Raw genomic sequence first — 16,170 nt, forward strand, 5'->3', positions numbered from 1 at the left:
GGCTAGGATGGAAGAAATTATATCATAAAACCTGCAAAAGGGTGAATGTAAACCTGGGGAAATGTGCACTATCCTCCACTGTACCCAATAAAAAAAACACACAACCCTCCCAAAAGCAAAACAAAAAGAAGGTATGAATCCCCTATTTTGGACCAACCCCCCACCCCAGTAAATTTCAAACTGTAAATATCAGTATGGAATATTCCTTACATTCTACCAAGTCAGTAAAATGCTGTATTTATGTAACCCTGTAGGTTATTATCAGTATGGAATATTCTGGTATGGAATATTCTTCCATATTCTACCAAATCAGTATTGTGCTGTGTAAACCTGTAGATTATCAGCAGAGCCCCAGCTCGTGTTGCAGTAGACCCACAGGGTCAGGCAGAGGCAGTTCTTCTCTCTGTATTGGAATGTGTCTTATGCAATCAGACCAGCTCAGTTAGTGATTTACAACTCGTCTCTCTCACTGAGACTGAGAAACATATCTCCTATCACAGTTCTCATCATTTTCTATGACAGAGAGACATGCAGCAATACTCAGAACATTTTTTAGAAATAATGATCTTTATTTGATGCAGAATAGGAACACTTTTGGTACTTTTTACAAATCAAAGAATAAGTCTCGTTTGTTGAGCTCAATTAGAATCACATCATGACATTTACCATTTTTAGTACATAAAAACAATAACTCCACACCTGTGTGTTCTATTGCACAATCACACCTCCAATTTCCTCTCAGCACTGAAGAGAGAACTCAGCCAAGTACAGACATGGTCTATTGACTGGCTGGTTGGCAAGCTGTCAACCGCCTCGCTTAGCCAAAGGATTAGAAGTTACTGACAGAATCGCTGCGTTTGGTTGTCCCATTAAAACAAAGCACAAGCGTGCCTCTGAAATGACACCCTATACCCTATATAGCCCACTACTTTTTAGGGAATAGGGTGCCATTTTGGACGAAGCCAAGGTTTTGTGTGACGTATTATACGATAAGTTGTGAAGAACTGGTGGCACTATCTGCTAGATTCTCTCCACACTTGGGTTCTGACGTCAAAGAATAAAGCAAGCTAGTTGCTCTACGGCTTATAGAAAGCTCAGCAGCACCTAGGCCCACGACCATGTACCTGACTGTATAGAATAAACCAGAGTAGTAAACTCATCTTAGATACTTAATAACTTAAGTTCTGTCCAGTTTTTTCACGACTCAGAAACATGGGCCGTCAAGAAACATGGCAATTGTGCATAAATAATTAGTTCGAAAGCCAATACGCAGACAACCCACCCTTTTGTTTATTATATTAAACATGTAAAAGTCCAGCTTCTGTTCAAAATATATACAACTGTCTTAGGTCTTTACTAGGTAGGTTGTCTTTGTGTGAAAGCAAATGCCCAAAATGTATCCAAAGCACTGCGAGATTAACACAGCAGCAGCAAAATAAGGCTGGAGAAGGATAAGCTGCATCTCAGCATCTAGGATCAGTGTACACTCTATTACAGAAAACATATCAAGTAATTCATTCATTCAAATTCCATCTGAATCCTCTGCTATATATCCACAACACATAAAAAGCAGAAACTACACAAACATTACATGTCTGATGCCAGGAATGTTGTGATGCCTAACTGGCCAATATACTGTTGACCTGATCTGATCCTTTACGATTAAAACAGTTATTTTTTAGCATCAAAATAATGGAATGACAATAATGACAAAAATGGAATGACAAAAACTGACAAAAACGCTACACAACCACTTCTATGAACAGTGGACATTCTGATTTATCATGTGAATCTTGAAATTCCCAAATGACATAAATGATCATGTTGGATCATCTTATTACCCAGATGGTGTTGTCAAAGGGAAGTTTACCCTAATCATCCTTTATGAGCGCTCGTAACTTATCAGTTGCACTTATATGCTCTACCATAATTCCACCACATGGTGTGTCGATGTTGGCTTTATAAAGAGCTATTATATATTTCAACGCAAACATAAGTAAATGATATCTTCACTTTTTTAAGACTTACCTCAAATTATTTACTTATTTTTCCCACTTAGAAATAGGTTTTTAAAAAAGTGAAGATATCCTGTAACTTCTGAACCCCCACCCCCATAACAAAGACCCTATCAGTTGTCCATGGCCTTGACGTGGACAGAGGACAGACACCTGCCCATACTGTGGAAGAGGGGGGTGACAAAAATGTCTGTAAGGCTGCTCCAGACCACCTGGACAGAGGGCAGGGCCATCAGACAGCTCCGCACCACCGGCATCAACACCCTGGAAGGAGGAGGACCACAAAAGCATGTTTCACTTTGCATCGCGCACACACACACACAGTCTTCTTCAAATGCACAGAATGTGTAGGCATAAGTATTACCTGCATACATATTACATTACGGGGAACATTTAGCCTTGTTGGGTGTAATATCAGTTGCATGAGTGTTCCTAACAAGTTCCGTTTGCTGCAGAGTCCAGAGTATCCTTGCAACATGAATTCTAACACAGCCTTCTTGATCCTCTTACTTTGTCCATTTTGGATATGCATGAACAGTTCATGCAGACTTTATGAATGCTTGGAGCCTGCAGTATGTATTACGTGTGGCAGGAAGCCTAACAGTTAGAGCTGTTGGACCAGCAACCGAAAGGTCACGGTTTTGAATACCCGCGCCGGCAAGGTGAAAAATGTGTCCATGTGCGCTTGTGCAAGGCACTTAAACATAATTTATTATAGTGCCATCTTTAGTGCCACGACATCTTGTGACACTATCTATCAGACACATCCCAGACGTCTATTGACCAGCCACAGGGTCAACTGTTTCTCATTGTTCCCATTCCATCCTCTACTGATCCCTGCTATGTCACCAAAGCCATATTTAAAAGGCTTATCCTCCATAAAAGCTGTGACAGACAGTGCAGACGGACTCTTCCTCATCACAAATGGCACCCTATTCCCAATATAAAGCACTACTTTTCAAATCAAATCCCATCTTATTGGTCACATACACATATTTAGCAGATGTTATTGTGGGTGTAGCAAAATGCTTGTGTTCCTAGCTCCAACAGTGCAGTAATGTCTAACAATACACACAAATCTAAAAAGTTAAAGAATGGAATTAAGAAATCTAAAAACATTAGAACAAGCAATGTCAGAGTCCGGAGTATACAGTGGATTCGGAAAGCATTCAAATCCCTTGACTTTTTCCACATTTTGTTATGTTATAGCCTTATTCTAAAATGGATTAAATAACATTTCCTTGATGGGTTAAATAAAAACATTTCCTCGTCAATCTACACACAATACCATATAATGACAAAGTGAAAATAGGTTTTTAGAATTTTTAGCAAATGTATTAAAATGAAAAAACAGACCTTATTTACATAAGTAGAACTCTGAACCAGGATTGTGTCAAGGCACAGATCTGGGGAAGGGTACCAAAACATTTCTGCAGCATTGAAGGTCCCCAAGAACACATTGGCCTCCATCATTCTTAAATGGAAGAAGTTTGGACCCACCACGACTCTTCCTAGAAGTGGCCCCGCCGGCCAAACTGAGCAATTGGGGAAAAGGGCCTTGGTCAGGGAGGTAACCAACAACCCGATGGTCACTCTGACAGAGCTACAGACTTCCTCTGTGGAGATGGGAGAACCTCCCAGAAGGACAACCATCACTGCAGCACTCCACCTATCAGGCCTTTATGGTAGAGTGGCCAGACAGAAGCCACTCCTCAGTAAAAGGCACATGACCGCCCGCTTGGAGTTTGCCAAAATGCACCTAAAGGACTCTCAGACCATGAGAAACAAGATTATCTGGTTTGATGATACCAAGATCGAACTCTGTAGGGGACAGGGTGCCATTTGAGATCCAACCCATTGACTTTTGGCAAAAATCTATTCTTCGGAGAGACTGAGACATTGAGACATGGGGAAACTAGTCCATAATCTGTACTAAAGGTCATAATACAGTTACTTTGTGACTTGCCCACAAAACATGCCCACAAAACATGCCCACAAGAAATCTGTAGCCTATCTATTCTAGTGGAATGTCCCACTCTCCTCTGGAAAACAGGCCTACAGTGCTGCAAGGCAGACTAGAATGCCAACTATCTGGCAGGGGTTATGGGGGCTTTTTTCCCATTACCAGCTGAACACTGCATTCCTCCTAACTTTCCATAAAGTGCCTCACTTGGGCACAGATCTGGTGTTGTTTTAGCAAGCAGCCCCTTAGCTAAGTGACTCTTATGCAGAATTTGTGAATGTCAGGAGTTGCATGGTTTGCCTTCAACCTAACCACTGTGTCCTCTGGCATGCATACAGCACATAATGCAAAACAAGCCTATATCTGGAAAAGCTATGCCATAATTGCCTAAATAAAGTAAAAACAATGACAAGGCATTCAGAGTTGTACCCTACATATGATATTAATTGTATAAATATATATGTCAGTATGCCTACATGGTCTTTCTGTACAAACTGTCTGCAATGGGTCAAAACAAATAGGCGGCAGAGAAAAATGGAAAATGTGGCCCTTGGCCAAGCTCTGAAACAACAAGATAGCATGTGATGTGTTCCTACCAAATATGAATACAGCTGAAGACCCCGAAGACTATCCCGATGATAAATGCCATGGGAACGGCGAGGATGGTGGTCAGTATTCGGTAGAATACATATTTGAACAGTTCGAAGACGGCGTGGCTTCCTATCCATACTCTGTCGAAGCTGTGGCTGGAACTGGGCTCTGCGATCACATCGTCAAAACCAACCTGGGGAAGGAGACAAGCGCTTGTCAGGAATCAGTCATGGACTCACTCCCACACCCATTGTCATATTCTGTCCAAACAAACATATTAGCAGGAGTTTACAGCCAACATGGAAACTAAACACACAGGCAATGGCGCATGACATTTTCATTTATTATGCATGAATAAAATGTTTGCTTATGATTAGTTTATTACATATGGCAAAACGACAATAACGAAAGTATTGATCTACAGCTTATCCGTCCACTGGTGTTTACTTTGTGAAAACCGGAGCGCACGGTGCGCTGAGACACTGATACAGTAGTTTACCTTTAAGTGCGCGTTTATGTCATTGGGATCTCGGTCTGGGATCGCCGCGTAGACGTAGTCTTTTTTCGACAAAATCGGTTCTATTGATCTGTTGAACTCGTCCTCGTCCATGATGATACTCGTCTCGTAATTCTCCCTTTCGAGACCCATTTTCACTTCACAGACGGCGCGGTGGGCAGCGGAGAGCTCTCGTTGGTAGCGCTCTCTGCATTTGTGTCTGTGCCTGCGCGCATGAAACGGTCCCACGCCCCGCGCGGAAAGCGGCGCAACGTAGTGTAGACACAACAAGCAAAGTCACGTCCCCATATTATTTGCACTGTTTGACTCTATATTTGTTGAAGAATTCGTCAGATTTATCAAATAATCTGAACTCGGCTATATTTGGCAAAATAGTAATTGACGTTAGTTAACCATTGGACATGATTTGTTTATCTTAACATTTGTGTAGGCTATACACAAAAAGTCATCTTTTTTATACATTTTAGTCATTTAGCAGATGCTCTTATCCAGAGAGCATTTACAGGTGTAATTTGGGTTAACTCCCTTGCTCAAGGACATGACAGATTTTCACCTAGTCAGCTTGGGGATTTGAATCAGGGGCTTTTCAGATACTGGACCAACACTTTTAACCACTAGGCTACCTGCCACCACAAGACTTCTTCATGCACCATTCACCATTCAGATAATCATGAGGTGTCTGAGTGCCAAGTCACAAAAGGGCTTAATCATCACACTCTTCACAGTAGCCTGTTTGATAACATTAGTCTCCTTCCTTCACTTCCTCTCTTTTTCTTCCTCCTCCACTATCACAATCTCCAATTAAAAGGGATGTGGAGGAGGGCGAGGAGGATAAAATAAGAGGGATGTGTATGTGAGTTTGGGAAACGTGTGTGTGTGTGTGTGTGTGTGTGTGTGTGTGTGTGTGTGTGTGTGTGTGTGTGTGTGTGTGTGTATGTAAAGGAACATTGAGTGCATTTTGTGCATGTCTTCAGGAGGTTCTTGCAGATTTATTGCACGTATTTATTGAGTTCAGTGACCTTTCCTTCTGCCGATAGTGAACATACTTGGGAGCAATTTTAGAATCGCTCTGTCTTCATATTTTTAAAGCCAGGCACAGGAGGCTGCTGAGGGGAGAACGGCTCATAATAATGGCAGGAAAGCACCAGAAGGAATGGCATTGAAAACCTCAAAACTATGTGTTTGTTACAATTCCATTCCAGTTATTACCACGAGCCGTTCCCCTCAATTAAGGTGCCACCAACCTTCTTTGAAGCCAGGATATACAGTTGAAGTCGGGAGTTTACATATACCTTAGCCAAATACATTTAAACTCAGTTTTTCACAATTCCTGACATTTAATCCTAGTAAAAATTCCCTGTTTTAGGTCAGTTAGGATCACCACTTTATTTTAATAATGTGAAATGTCAGAATAATAGTAGAGAATGATATTATTTCAGCTTTTATTTCTTTCATCACATTCCCAGTGGGTCAGAAGTTAACATACACTCAATTAGTATTTGGTAGCATTGCCTTTAAATTGTTTAACTTGGGTCAAATGTCTTGGCTAGCCTTCCACAAGCTTCCCACAATAAGTTGGGTGAATTTTGGCCCATTCCTCCTGACAGAGCTGGTGTCAGAGTCAGGTTTGTAGGCCTCCTTGCACGCACACACTTTTTCAGTTCTGCCCACAGATTTTCTATAGGATTGAGGTCAGGGCTTTGTGATGGCCACTCCAATACCTTGACTTTGTTGTCCTTAAGCCATTTTGCCACAACTTTGGAAGTATGCTTGGGGTCATTGTCCATTTGGAAGACCCATTTGCGACCAAGTTTTAACTTCCTGACTGATGTCTTGAGATGTTGCTTCAATATATCCAGATCATTTTCCTGCCTCATAATGCCATCTATTTTGTGAAGTGCACTAGTCCCTCCTGCAGCAAAGCACCCCCACAACATGATGCTGCCACCTCCGTGCTTCATGGTTGGGATGGTGTTCTTCGGCTTGCAAGCCTCCCCCTTTTCCCTCCAAACATAACGATGGTCATTATGGCCAAACAGCTCTATTTTTGTTTCATCAGACCAGAGGACATTTCTCCAAAAAGGGCGATCTTTGTGATCTTTCTGATCTGGCTTTTTTTATGGTGGTTTTGGAGCAGTGGCTTCTTCCTTGCTGAGCGGCCTTTCAGGTTATGTCGATATAGGACTCGTTTTACTGTGGATATAGATACTTTTGTACCTATTTCCTCCAGCAGCTTCACAAGGTCCTTTGCTGTTGTTCTGGGTTTGATTTGCACTTTTCACACCAAAGTACGTTCATCTCTAGGAGACAGAACGCATCTCCTTCCTGAGCAGTATGACGGTTGCGTGGTCCCATGGTGTTTATACTTGCGTACTATTTTTTTACAGATGAACATGGTACCTTCAGGCGTTTGGAAATTGCTCCCAAGGATGAACCAGACTTGTGGAGGGCTACAATTTTTTTTCTGAGGTCTTAGTTGTTTTCTTTTGATTTTTCCATGATGTCTAGCAAAGAGGAACTGAGTTTGAAGGTAGTCCTTGAAATACATCCACAGGTACACCTCCAATTGACAAAAATTATGTAAATTAGCCTATCAGAAGCTTCTAAAGCAATGACATCATTTTCTGGAATTTTCCAAGCTGTTTAAAGGCACAGTCAACTTAGTGTATGTAAACTTCTGACCCACTGGAATTGTGATACAGTGAAATATAAGTGAAATAATGTCTGTAAACAATTGTTGGAAAAATTACTTGTGTCATGCACAAAGTAGATGTCCTAACCGACTTGCCAAAACTATAGTTTGTTAACAATACATTTGTGGAGTGATTGAAAAATGAGTTTTAAATAATTCCAACCTAAGTTTATGTAAACTTCCGACTTCAACTGTACGTGCACAGAATATAGATACATTTTTTAATTGTTGGGATTATTCTCACACTAACCACCCTTCGGAAAGTATTCAGACCCCTTGACTTTTTCCACATTTGTTAGGTTACAGCATTTTTCTAAAATTGATTAAATTGTTTTTTTCCCACTCATCAAAAACCCATACTGACAAAGCAAAAGCAGGTTATTAGAAAATTGTGCAAATTCATAAAACACCCCAGCCCCTGGAAATATCACATTTACATAAGTATTCAGACCCTTTACTCAGTACTTTGTTGAAGCACCTTTGGCAGTGATTACAGCCTCAAGTCTTCTTGGGTATGACGCTACAAGCACACCTGTTTTTGGGGAGTTTCTCTCAAGCTCTTCAATTCTGAATTGAGCACAACCCTGCTTTATAGGGCCGTGTGTGTGTTTGTTTTGAGTGTGTTTGTGACAGCAAGGCAGGAATCCAGTCAGCAGGGAGAACAGAGAGGGGTTCTGCCCCTAGAGTGGTGGAACCATACAAACCCACAATCCCCAGGATTAAACACACAGGGCTTTTCTGACAGCCAAGCATTCAACGAGGGAGGCCGGGCTGACTGGTTGACTAGGATATGGTAATGTAGGGTTGGCTGGGGTAGGATGGGGGGTAGCCAGCCAGTGTAATGTGGTGAGGGCCGGTTGCATAACATTGTGTATACTCTTATTAGTCTCGCATTGCCCTACCTCCAGAATCATGTCGTTGTCACGCCTCCCTTGGAGGTCTGGAGAATTTTATATTGCAGAAATGGTTTTTAATGGATGTTACATTTCAACCACCACCTTAGAAAGGGTGCTGCGTGTTATGTACATCACTGTTTTCCATCAAGGTAGTTGTTATCTATGCTAGTTTTAAGTGCTAGTTATTAAGTTATCAAGTGTAGCTGATAGTTTGCGGTTTATATTCATTGAAACTGAGAATGGATTACGCTTGTAAAGTCAAACGTCACAACACGCTCTAAACTGCTCTGTTGACAAACACACTTTGGGCCTTGTCTCCATTCGTCCACAAGGCTGTTGTCTGCGCTTTGCTATCACTGGAAAAGTCTTGAAGATGGCATAGTATTTTTGTAAGGACCCCAAAAAAGGAGTCAGTGGGAAAACCTATTCAACTAAGTAAATACATTTAGAAAGTGTTTAAAAATGGTGTATTACAGTACTGGTAGGCCACTTTGTAGGCTAACTCAACTGAGCTGCTAGCTAGCTAGCTAGCTAATTGTACACACTGTTTCGCTAAGTGAATTACATGTCAACAGCTAGCTAACTTTCTATTAGCTAGCTATCTTGAAATAATCATTGTAAGTTAAAAACACAGTCTGCAAATGCATTTGTAGATAACAGCCATGGAAGAGGGTGAAATTGCAGCTCCATCTGCCAGTAAATGTGTAGGCTACTGGATAGTCTAGACAGCCATTATTGCATGGGTGCTAGATCTGCACAATCGGCTGCCTTGGCTAGCTACTGGATAGGACAGGCAATTTTGTGGGAGGACATTATGAAGAGATTCTCCTGTTCCAGTCCCTTGAGGGGAAAATGTTGAGGACAGAGAGATAACAGCAACATCATATTCAGTGCTGCCTAATTTTTGTATAATGAAGCCTGATTCTTTGATGTTTTCTGTCCTCAGATATGATAAGCTGTGAAAGACTGTTTGCATATGAAGAGACAGGTCACAAGAGACTAATAGAGCATTTTCATTCAGGATATACACCAGTGTTTTACCCAAAAGACTCAGACTCTTCTGTTTCCATCTACGCGGGCCGGCACCTGTGTCTCACTGGGCCATGGCTCCGGTGGACGTGCTCTCATTTGGGATCAAAGCCAGGCCACTGGTACAACTGGAATATACATAACAATGGCTAAGTGTGAACTTTAACACCTTCTCACAAAGCAACTGTGTATACCAGCGGTATTTTTGTATACAATGCTAACTGGAACAGCTCAGCCAGTAGATCAGGGGATCAGTGGAGCAAGGTTGGCCACCGCTGATATGGAGTTTTTTTTGTTCATCTGAAATGATGCCTACTAATAGCCTACTTGTTACTACTCAATTACCCAATGTTGTTGCGACTAAGATGTCTACTGTTCTTTTACATACGAGTTAGCTTATTTGAACATTTTGTAGTGATGAAGTGTTGATTCTTTGAAGTGGTGTTTGAACTTGATTTAATTGATAAACTCTTATTCAAATGAACTAGTGTCAATGTTGATTAATCACATATAACAATCCTCCAATTAAGAGGGAAGGGGTTTTGTTCTGCCTCTAATATTTCTGTGTGTCTGTGTTGTATTCTCAAATGAACATTTCCTTTTTGTCTAGTTATAAGATCTCCAATCTGTCTTATTTGATTGTCACTCTGTCTCAGTGTATCAGCTATCTGAATCCATTTAGCAACTTATCATATGGTATGCATCGCCAATACAGCCATAGGCCTACAATATGATTGTATTACTGGCCTTATGGGGATCTGTCATCTCAAGCAGAGAATAGCTAAGCTCACACATTATTTACATGTTTATTTATATGTTCTCAATTTAAATTGATACTATTAAACATTGTATCAATGTATATGAAGCAAACCATATACCAGATTTTGTACATGCCTTTTTAAGTGCTGACAAGTGCTGCAAATCCAACCCTTGTAATTTAGGTATAGTATGAAAATGAGGAGATGACAATTAGACCACAGGAGATGAGCGTTACAGAGTACAATTATGAGGTTGTCACGCCCTGACCATAGTTTGCTTTGTATGTTTGTATGTTTTGTTTGGTCAGGGTGTGATGTGGGTAGGCATTCTATGTTGTATGTCTAGGTTGTCTGTTTCTATGTGTTTGGCCTAGTATGGCTCTCAATCAGAGGCAGGTGTCAGTCGTTGTCTCTGATTGGGAGCCATATTAAGGTAGCCTGTTTTTCCTTTGTGTTTTGTGGGTGGTTGTTTCCTGTATCCTGTGTTAGTGTTTTCACCATACGGGACTGTTTCGGGTTGTTTGTACTTTTGTTGTTTTCATTCAGTGTTCGTTGTGATTTATTAAGTATATCATTATGGACACTTACCACGCTGCGCATTGGTCCTCCGATCCTTCCTACTACTCCACGTCAGACGAGGAGGACGAAACCCGTTACAGAACCACGCACCAAAAAAGGACCAAGCAGCGTGGTATCGGCAGCAGCGAGTTCTGGACTCCTGGACATGGGAGGAGATTTTGGACGGTAATCGACCCTGGTCACAGGCTGGGGAATATCGCCGCCCCAAGGCAGAGCTGGAGGCAGCGAAAGCTGAGCGGCGGCAATATGAGGAGGCAGCACGGCAGCGCGACAGGTACGAGAGGCAGCCCCCCCAAAAATGGGGGGGGAACACGGGGAGTGTGGCAGAGTCAGGTTGGAGACCTGAGCCCACTCCTCGTGCTTATTATAAGCAGCGCGTTACTGGTCAGGCACCGTGTTATGCGGTTAAGCGCACGGTGTCGCCAGTACACGTCCAAAGCCCGGTGCGCTATAGGACAGCCCCCCGAAAGTGTCATGCGAGTGTGGGCATCCAGCCAGGGCGTATTGTGCCTGCTCAGCGTGTCTGGTCTCCGGTACGCTGTTTCGGTCCAGGGTATCCTGCGCCGGCTCTGCGTGCTGTGTCTCCGGGGCGCTGGGAGGGTGCAGTGCGTCCTATGCCTGCGCTCCTCTCGTGCCGGGCGAATGTGGGTATTGAGCCTAAGGGGGAGGTGCGCGTAGTATGCACCAGATCTCCAGTGCTCACCCACAGCCCGGTTCAACCTGTGCCTGCACTCTGGAGGGTCCGGGGTAGATTAGTCATCCAGCCTGGGGGAGTGGTGCCAAGGCTGCGCACCAGAGCTCCAGTGCTCCCCCACAGCCCGGTCCTTCCAGTGCCTCCTCCAAGCACCAGGCCTCCTGTAGGTCTCCCCAGCCTGGTGGGTCCTGTGGCAGCCCCACGCACCAGGCTGTCTCTCCGTCTCCTCCCTACAGGTGCTCCCGTCTGTCCTGAGCCGCCTGAGCCGCCCGTCTGTCCTGAGCCGCCCTTCAGTCAGGAGCCGCCTGAGCCGCCCTTCAGTCCGGAGCCGCCCCTCACTCCGGAGCCGCCCCTCAGTCCGGAGCCGCCCCTCAGTCCGGAGCTGCCCCTCAGTCCAGAGGCGCTCCTCAGTCCAGTGGTGCCCTTTATTAGGGTCCCCAGTCCTAGGTCGGCGGCGAGGGTCGCCGCGCCAAAGACGCCACTTAAGTGGGCTATGACTATGGTGGAGTGGGGTCCACGTCCCGCGCCAGAGCCGCCACCGCGGACAGATGCCCACCCAGACCCTCCCCTATAGGTTCAGGTTTTGCGGCAGTCCGCACCTTTGGGGGGGGGGGGGGGTACTGTCACGCCCTGACCATAGTTTGCTTTGTATGTTTGTATGTTTTGTTTGGTCAGGGTGTGATGTGGGTGGGCATTCTATGTTGTATGTCTAGGTTGTCTGTTTCTATGTGTTTGGCCTAGTATGGTTCTCAATCAGAGGCAGGTGTCAGTCGTTGTCTCTGATTGGGAGCCATATTAAGGTAGCCTGTTTTTCCTTTGTGTTTTGTGGGTGGTTGTTTCCTGTATCCTGTGTTAGTGTTTTCACCATACCGGACTGTTTCGGGTTGTTTGTGTTCGTTTTGATTTATTAAGTATATCATTATGGACACTTACCACGCTGCGCATTGGTCCTCCGATCCTTCCTACTACTCCACGTCAGACGAGGAGGACGAAACCCGTTACTCAGGTTCATTTTATTTTATTCATTTTAGCAATGTTGCTTGCAAAAAGGTTGCAGTTGTTCCCATAGTAGATAGAGGGGTATTCAACTCTTACTCTACGAGGTCCGGAGCCTGCTGGTTTTCTGTTTTACCTGATAATTAATTGCATCCACCTGATTTTCAAGGTCTAAATCAGTCCCTGGTTAGAGGGGAACAGTGGAACTGGCTTCGAGGTCCAGAGTTTAGATTGATGGAGATTTATTTAATGTATTTTTTTACTTTTATTTATTCAGGGCAAACCTTTGAGAACAGGGTTTCATTAACAATGGTGCCCTGAGGACAACAATTCAACAAAGGCAAAATACAAAATAAAATAAAATAAAATGTAAATGAAAGAACCAACACTACAGCTTCAAACACCACAAATACAATTTGTTACCTTCAATCCAAACAGTTGCTCATTAAATTGATTTAACATTAAAGTCTTAAATTGCCCTAGAGGCACCAGAGTCAAGATTTAGGGAGTTTTCTAGGCTATTCCAATAATGTTGGGCACTAAAACTGAAGACCTAGATCAGCATGTACGTACTAGTGCAGCGTTTCCCAAAATCGGTCCTCGGGACCCCAAGGGCTACACGTTTTGGTTTTGTCTCTAGCACTACACAGCTGATTCAAATGATAAAAGCTTGATAATTAGTTGATTATTTGAATCAGCTGTGTAGTGCTAGGGCAAAAAACAAAACGTGCATCCCTTGGGGTCCTGAGGACTGAGTTTGGGAAATCCTCAACTAGTGGAACCTCGAGTTATCCATTATTGTGAACGGGTTTGGTGTCTCATCTTTTTTATTCTAACAGTGAAGTCAGGTAGGTCGGAAGTTTGAGTAGTAGAGTTTTGTAAACAAATGAAGTGATCTACAGGACTTTAATGAGGACCAGCCAACTTTTTGATACAGGATGCATCAATGCGTATTAAAACTGTCACCTGTGATAAAGCGAAGGAAGGGCACTATGGTAGAATGCATCCAAAGGTTTAAAAGTAACGGCTGCTGCCTTCTGATAAATGGTGTCACCACAGTCAAGACCCGGCAGAAAGGTTGACTGTACAATCTGCTTCATGCTGTTTAGGGAAAGGCATGATCTATTTCTATAAAATAAGCCTACTTTAAATTTCAGCATCTTAACTAGTCATCCGTATGTTTTTTAAATGTCAAATTATTGGCAATCCAAAAGCCCAGATATTTATATGCGGGAACCTGCTCGATGAATGAACCATCAAATGCATAAATGTGTAAGCCATCTGGAATATTTCTACGAGAATTAGAAAACGGTATACATTTAGTTTTTCACACATTAAGTACCAATTCCAAATCGCCAAGGACTTTCTGCAAGTTGACAAAATCAGATTGCAGTTCCAACATAGCGTGGTCAGCCGTAGGGGCAATAGCGTACATAACAGAATATTTCAGGTTTTTGCTTGTAGACCAATATTATTTATATACTGTAAATAGGACACGTCCCAACTCAATCCCTGCGGGACACCTTTAGTAATGTCAAGGTAATTTAACTTGACACCATCAGAAAGCACACATTGTGTCCTGTCTGATAGATAGTTACCAAACCACTTGCAAGACGCATGGTCAAGGCCCGTTTCAGACAACCTTTGAATGAGTAGGGGATGGTCAACAGTATCAAAGGCCTTGGATCTATAAATATGGCAGCACAGTGATTCCTATGATATAATCAATTGAATATATAATTTAAGACAAGAGTAGCTGCTGAAACAGTGCTATGTCCAGGTTTAAAAACAGATTGGTTAAGACATTAACCAATTAATTTAACATTAAGAATATCATTTGAAGTTAGAAAGGTCTTTAGCTGAAAGTTTACAAGTGATTCTAATATTTTTGCAAGGCAAAATAGTTCAGAATTGTAGTTATCTAGATCAGAAGGATCTCCACCTTTTTAAAGGGGGAGGTCATACACCGCCTTCCAAATCTTAAGGACGGCACCAGAAGCAATTGCTAAATAAAAAAAGTGTGTCAAATGTTCTACAATGAGGGGGCAGAAAGCTGTACAAAGGGATCAAGTGAATCAGCTCCTTTTTGCAAGGCACTTAACACATCACTGACATAAAATGGTTGCTTTTCCTTAGGTGCTTTTTAGTTGTTCAGTTTGTGTAATTCTGTTGTTTTTAATCTTATTGTTTGTTGTATAGTAAATATTTCAGCTTTTATTTTCATAAAAGCAGTGGCTATAAAAGAAAGCCAGACTACGGTTTGCAACTGCACATGGGGACAAAGATCGTACTTTTTGGAGAAATGTCCTCTGGTCTGATGAAACAAAAATAGAACTGTTTGGCCATAATGGTCATCGTCATGTTTGGGGGAAAAAGGGGGAGGCTTGCAAGCCGAAGAACACCATCCCAACAGTGAAGCACGGGGTTGGCAGAATCATGTTGTGGGGGTGCTTTGCTGCAGGAGGGACTGGTGCACTTCACAAAATAGATGGCATCATGAGGGAAGAAAATTCTGTTGATATTTTGAAGTAACATCTCAAGACATCAGTCAGGAGGTTAAAGCTTGGTCGCAAATGGGTCTTCCAAATGGACAATGACCCCATGTCACGCCCTGACCTTAGATATCTCTGTTTTTCTATATATTTTGGTTAGGTCAGGGTGTGACTAGGGTGAGTACGCTAGTTTCTATGTCTAGGGTTTTTGTATGTCAGGGGGTGTTGTCATCTAGGTGTATTGTATGTCTATGTTGGCCTGATATGGTTCCCAATCAGAGACAGCTGTTTATCGTTGTCTCTGATTGGGGATCATATTTAGGTAGCCATTTCCCTTTTGTGCTTGTGGAATCTTGTTCTATGTTTAGTTGCCTGTCTGCACTATTCGTATAGCTTCACGTTTCGTTCGTTGTTCTTTATTGTTTTTGTTTAAGTGAGTTTCTCTTTATTAAAAGTATTTGGAACTCTATGCACACTGCGCCTTGGTTTCATCTTTACGACGATCGTGACACCCCAAGTGTAACGGCAGTCGTAATCCTCCTCCTCGGACGAGGAGAAGGAGTAAGGGTCGGACCAAAACGCAGAGTGGTTAGTTTCCATAGTGATTTAATAATTAACAAAAACAATATGCGATACAAAATAACTACCGTGACAGTCCTGTGTGGCGGAACACTGACACAAGAACAAACACCCACAAAACACCCGTGAAACCCCGGCTGCCTTAGTATGATTCTCAATCAGGGACAACGATTGACAGCTGCCTCTGATTGAGAATCATACCAGGCCGAACACAAAACCCCAACATAGAAAATCACACATAGATAGCCCACCCCAACTCACGCCCTGACCAACTAAATAAATACAAGAAAAAGGAAAAACAGGTCAGGAACGTGACACCAAGCATATTTCTAAAGTTGTGGCAAAATGGCTTAAGGACAACAAAGTCAA

The 16,170-nt window shown here is 42.7% G+C and overlaps 1 protein-coding gene across 1 annotated transcript; it reads right to left on the reverse strand.

Annotated features, from left to right (window-relative positions):
* Positions 1-572: 572 nt before the first annotated feature.
* cav2 (caveolin 2) lies at positions 573-5,286 on the reverse strand. Its single transcript, XM_039000657.1, has 3 exons — positions 5,069-5,286; positions 4,575-4,762; positions 573-2,279 (listed from the first exon to the last, which is right to left on the reverse strand). The coding sequence occupies exons 1-3, from the start codon at positions 5,216-5,218 to the stop codon at positions 2,129-2,131; spliced, it is 489 nt and encodes a 162-aa protein (XP_038856585.1). The 5' UTR covers positions 5,219-5,286; the 3' UTR covers positions 573-2,128.
* Positions 5,287-16,170: the final 10,884 nt, after the last annotated feature.

This window comes from Salvelinus namaycush, chromosome 9 (assembly GCF_016432855.1).
Source record: "Salvelinus namaycush isolate Seneca chromosome 9, SaNama_1.0, whole genome shotgun sequence".
Classification (NCBI taxonomy): Eukaryota; Metazoa; Chordata; class Actinopteri; order Salmoniformes; family Salmonidae; genus Salvelinus; species Salvelinus namaycush.

Coding starts and splice junctions, on each gene's coding strand:
- cav2 (XM_039000657.1), bottom strand. CDS start 5,218: ATGGGTCTCGAAAGGGAGAATTACGAGACGAGTATCATCATGGACGAG. Junction 4,763..5,068: donor ACATAAACGCGCACTTAAAG/GTAAACTACTGT, acceptor CTCCTTCCCCAG/GTTGGTTTTGACGATGTGAT. Junction 2,280..4,574: donor TTCAGCTGTATTCATATTTG/GTAGGAACACAT, acceptor TCCTCCTTCCAG/GGTGTTGATGCCGGTGGTGC.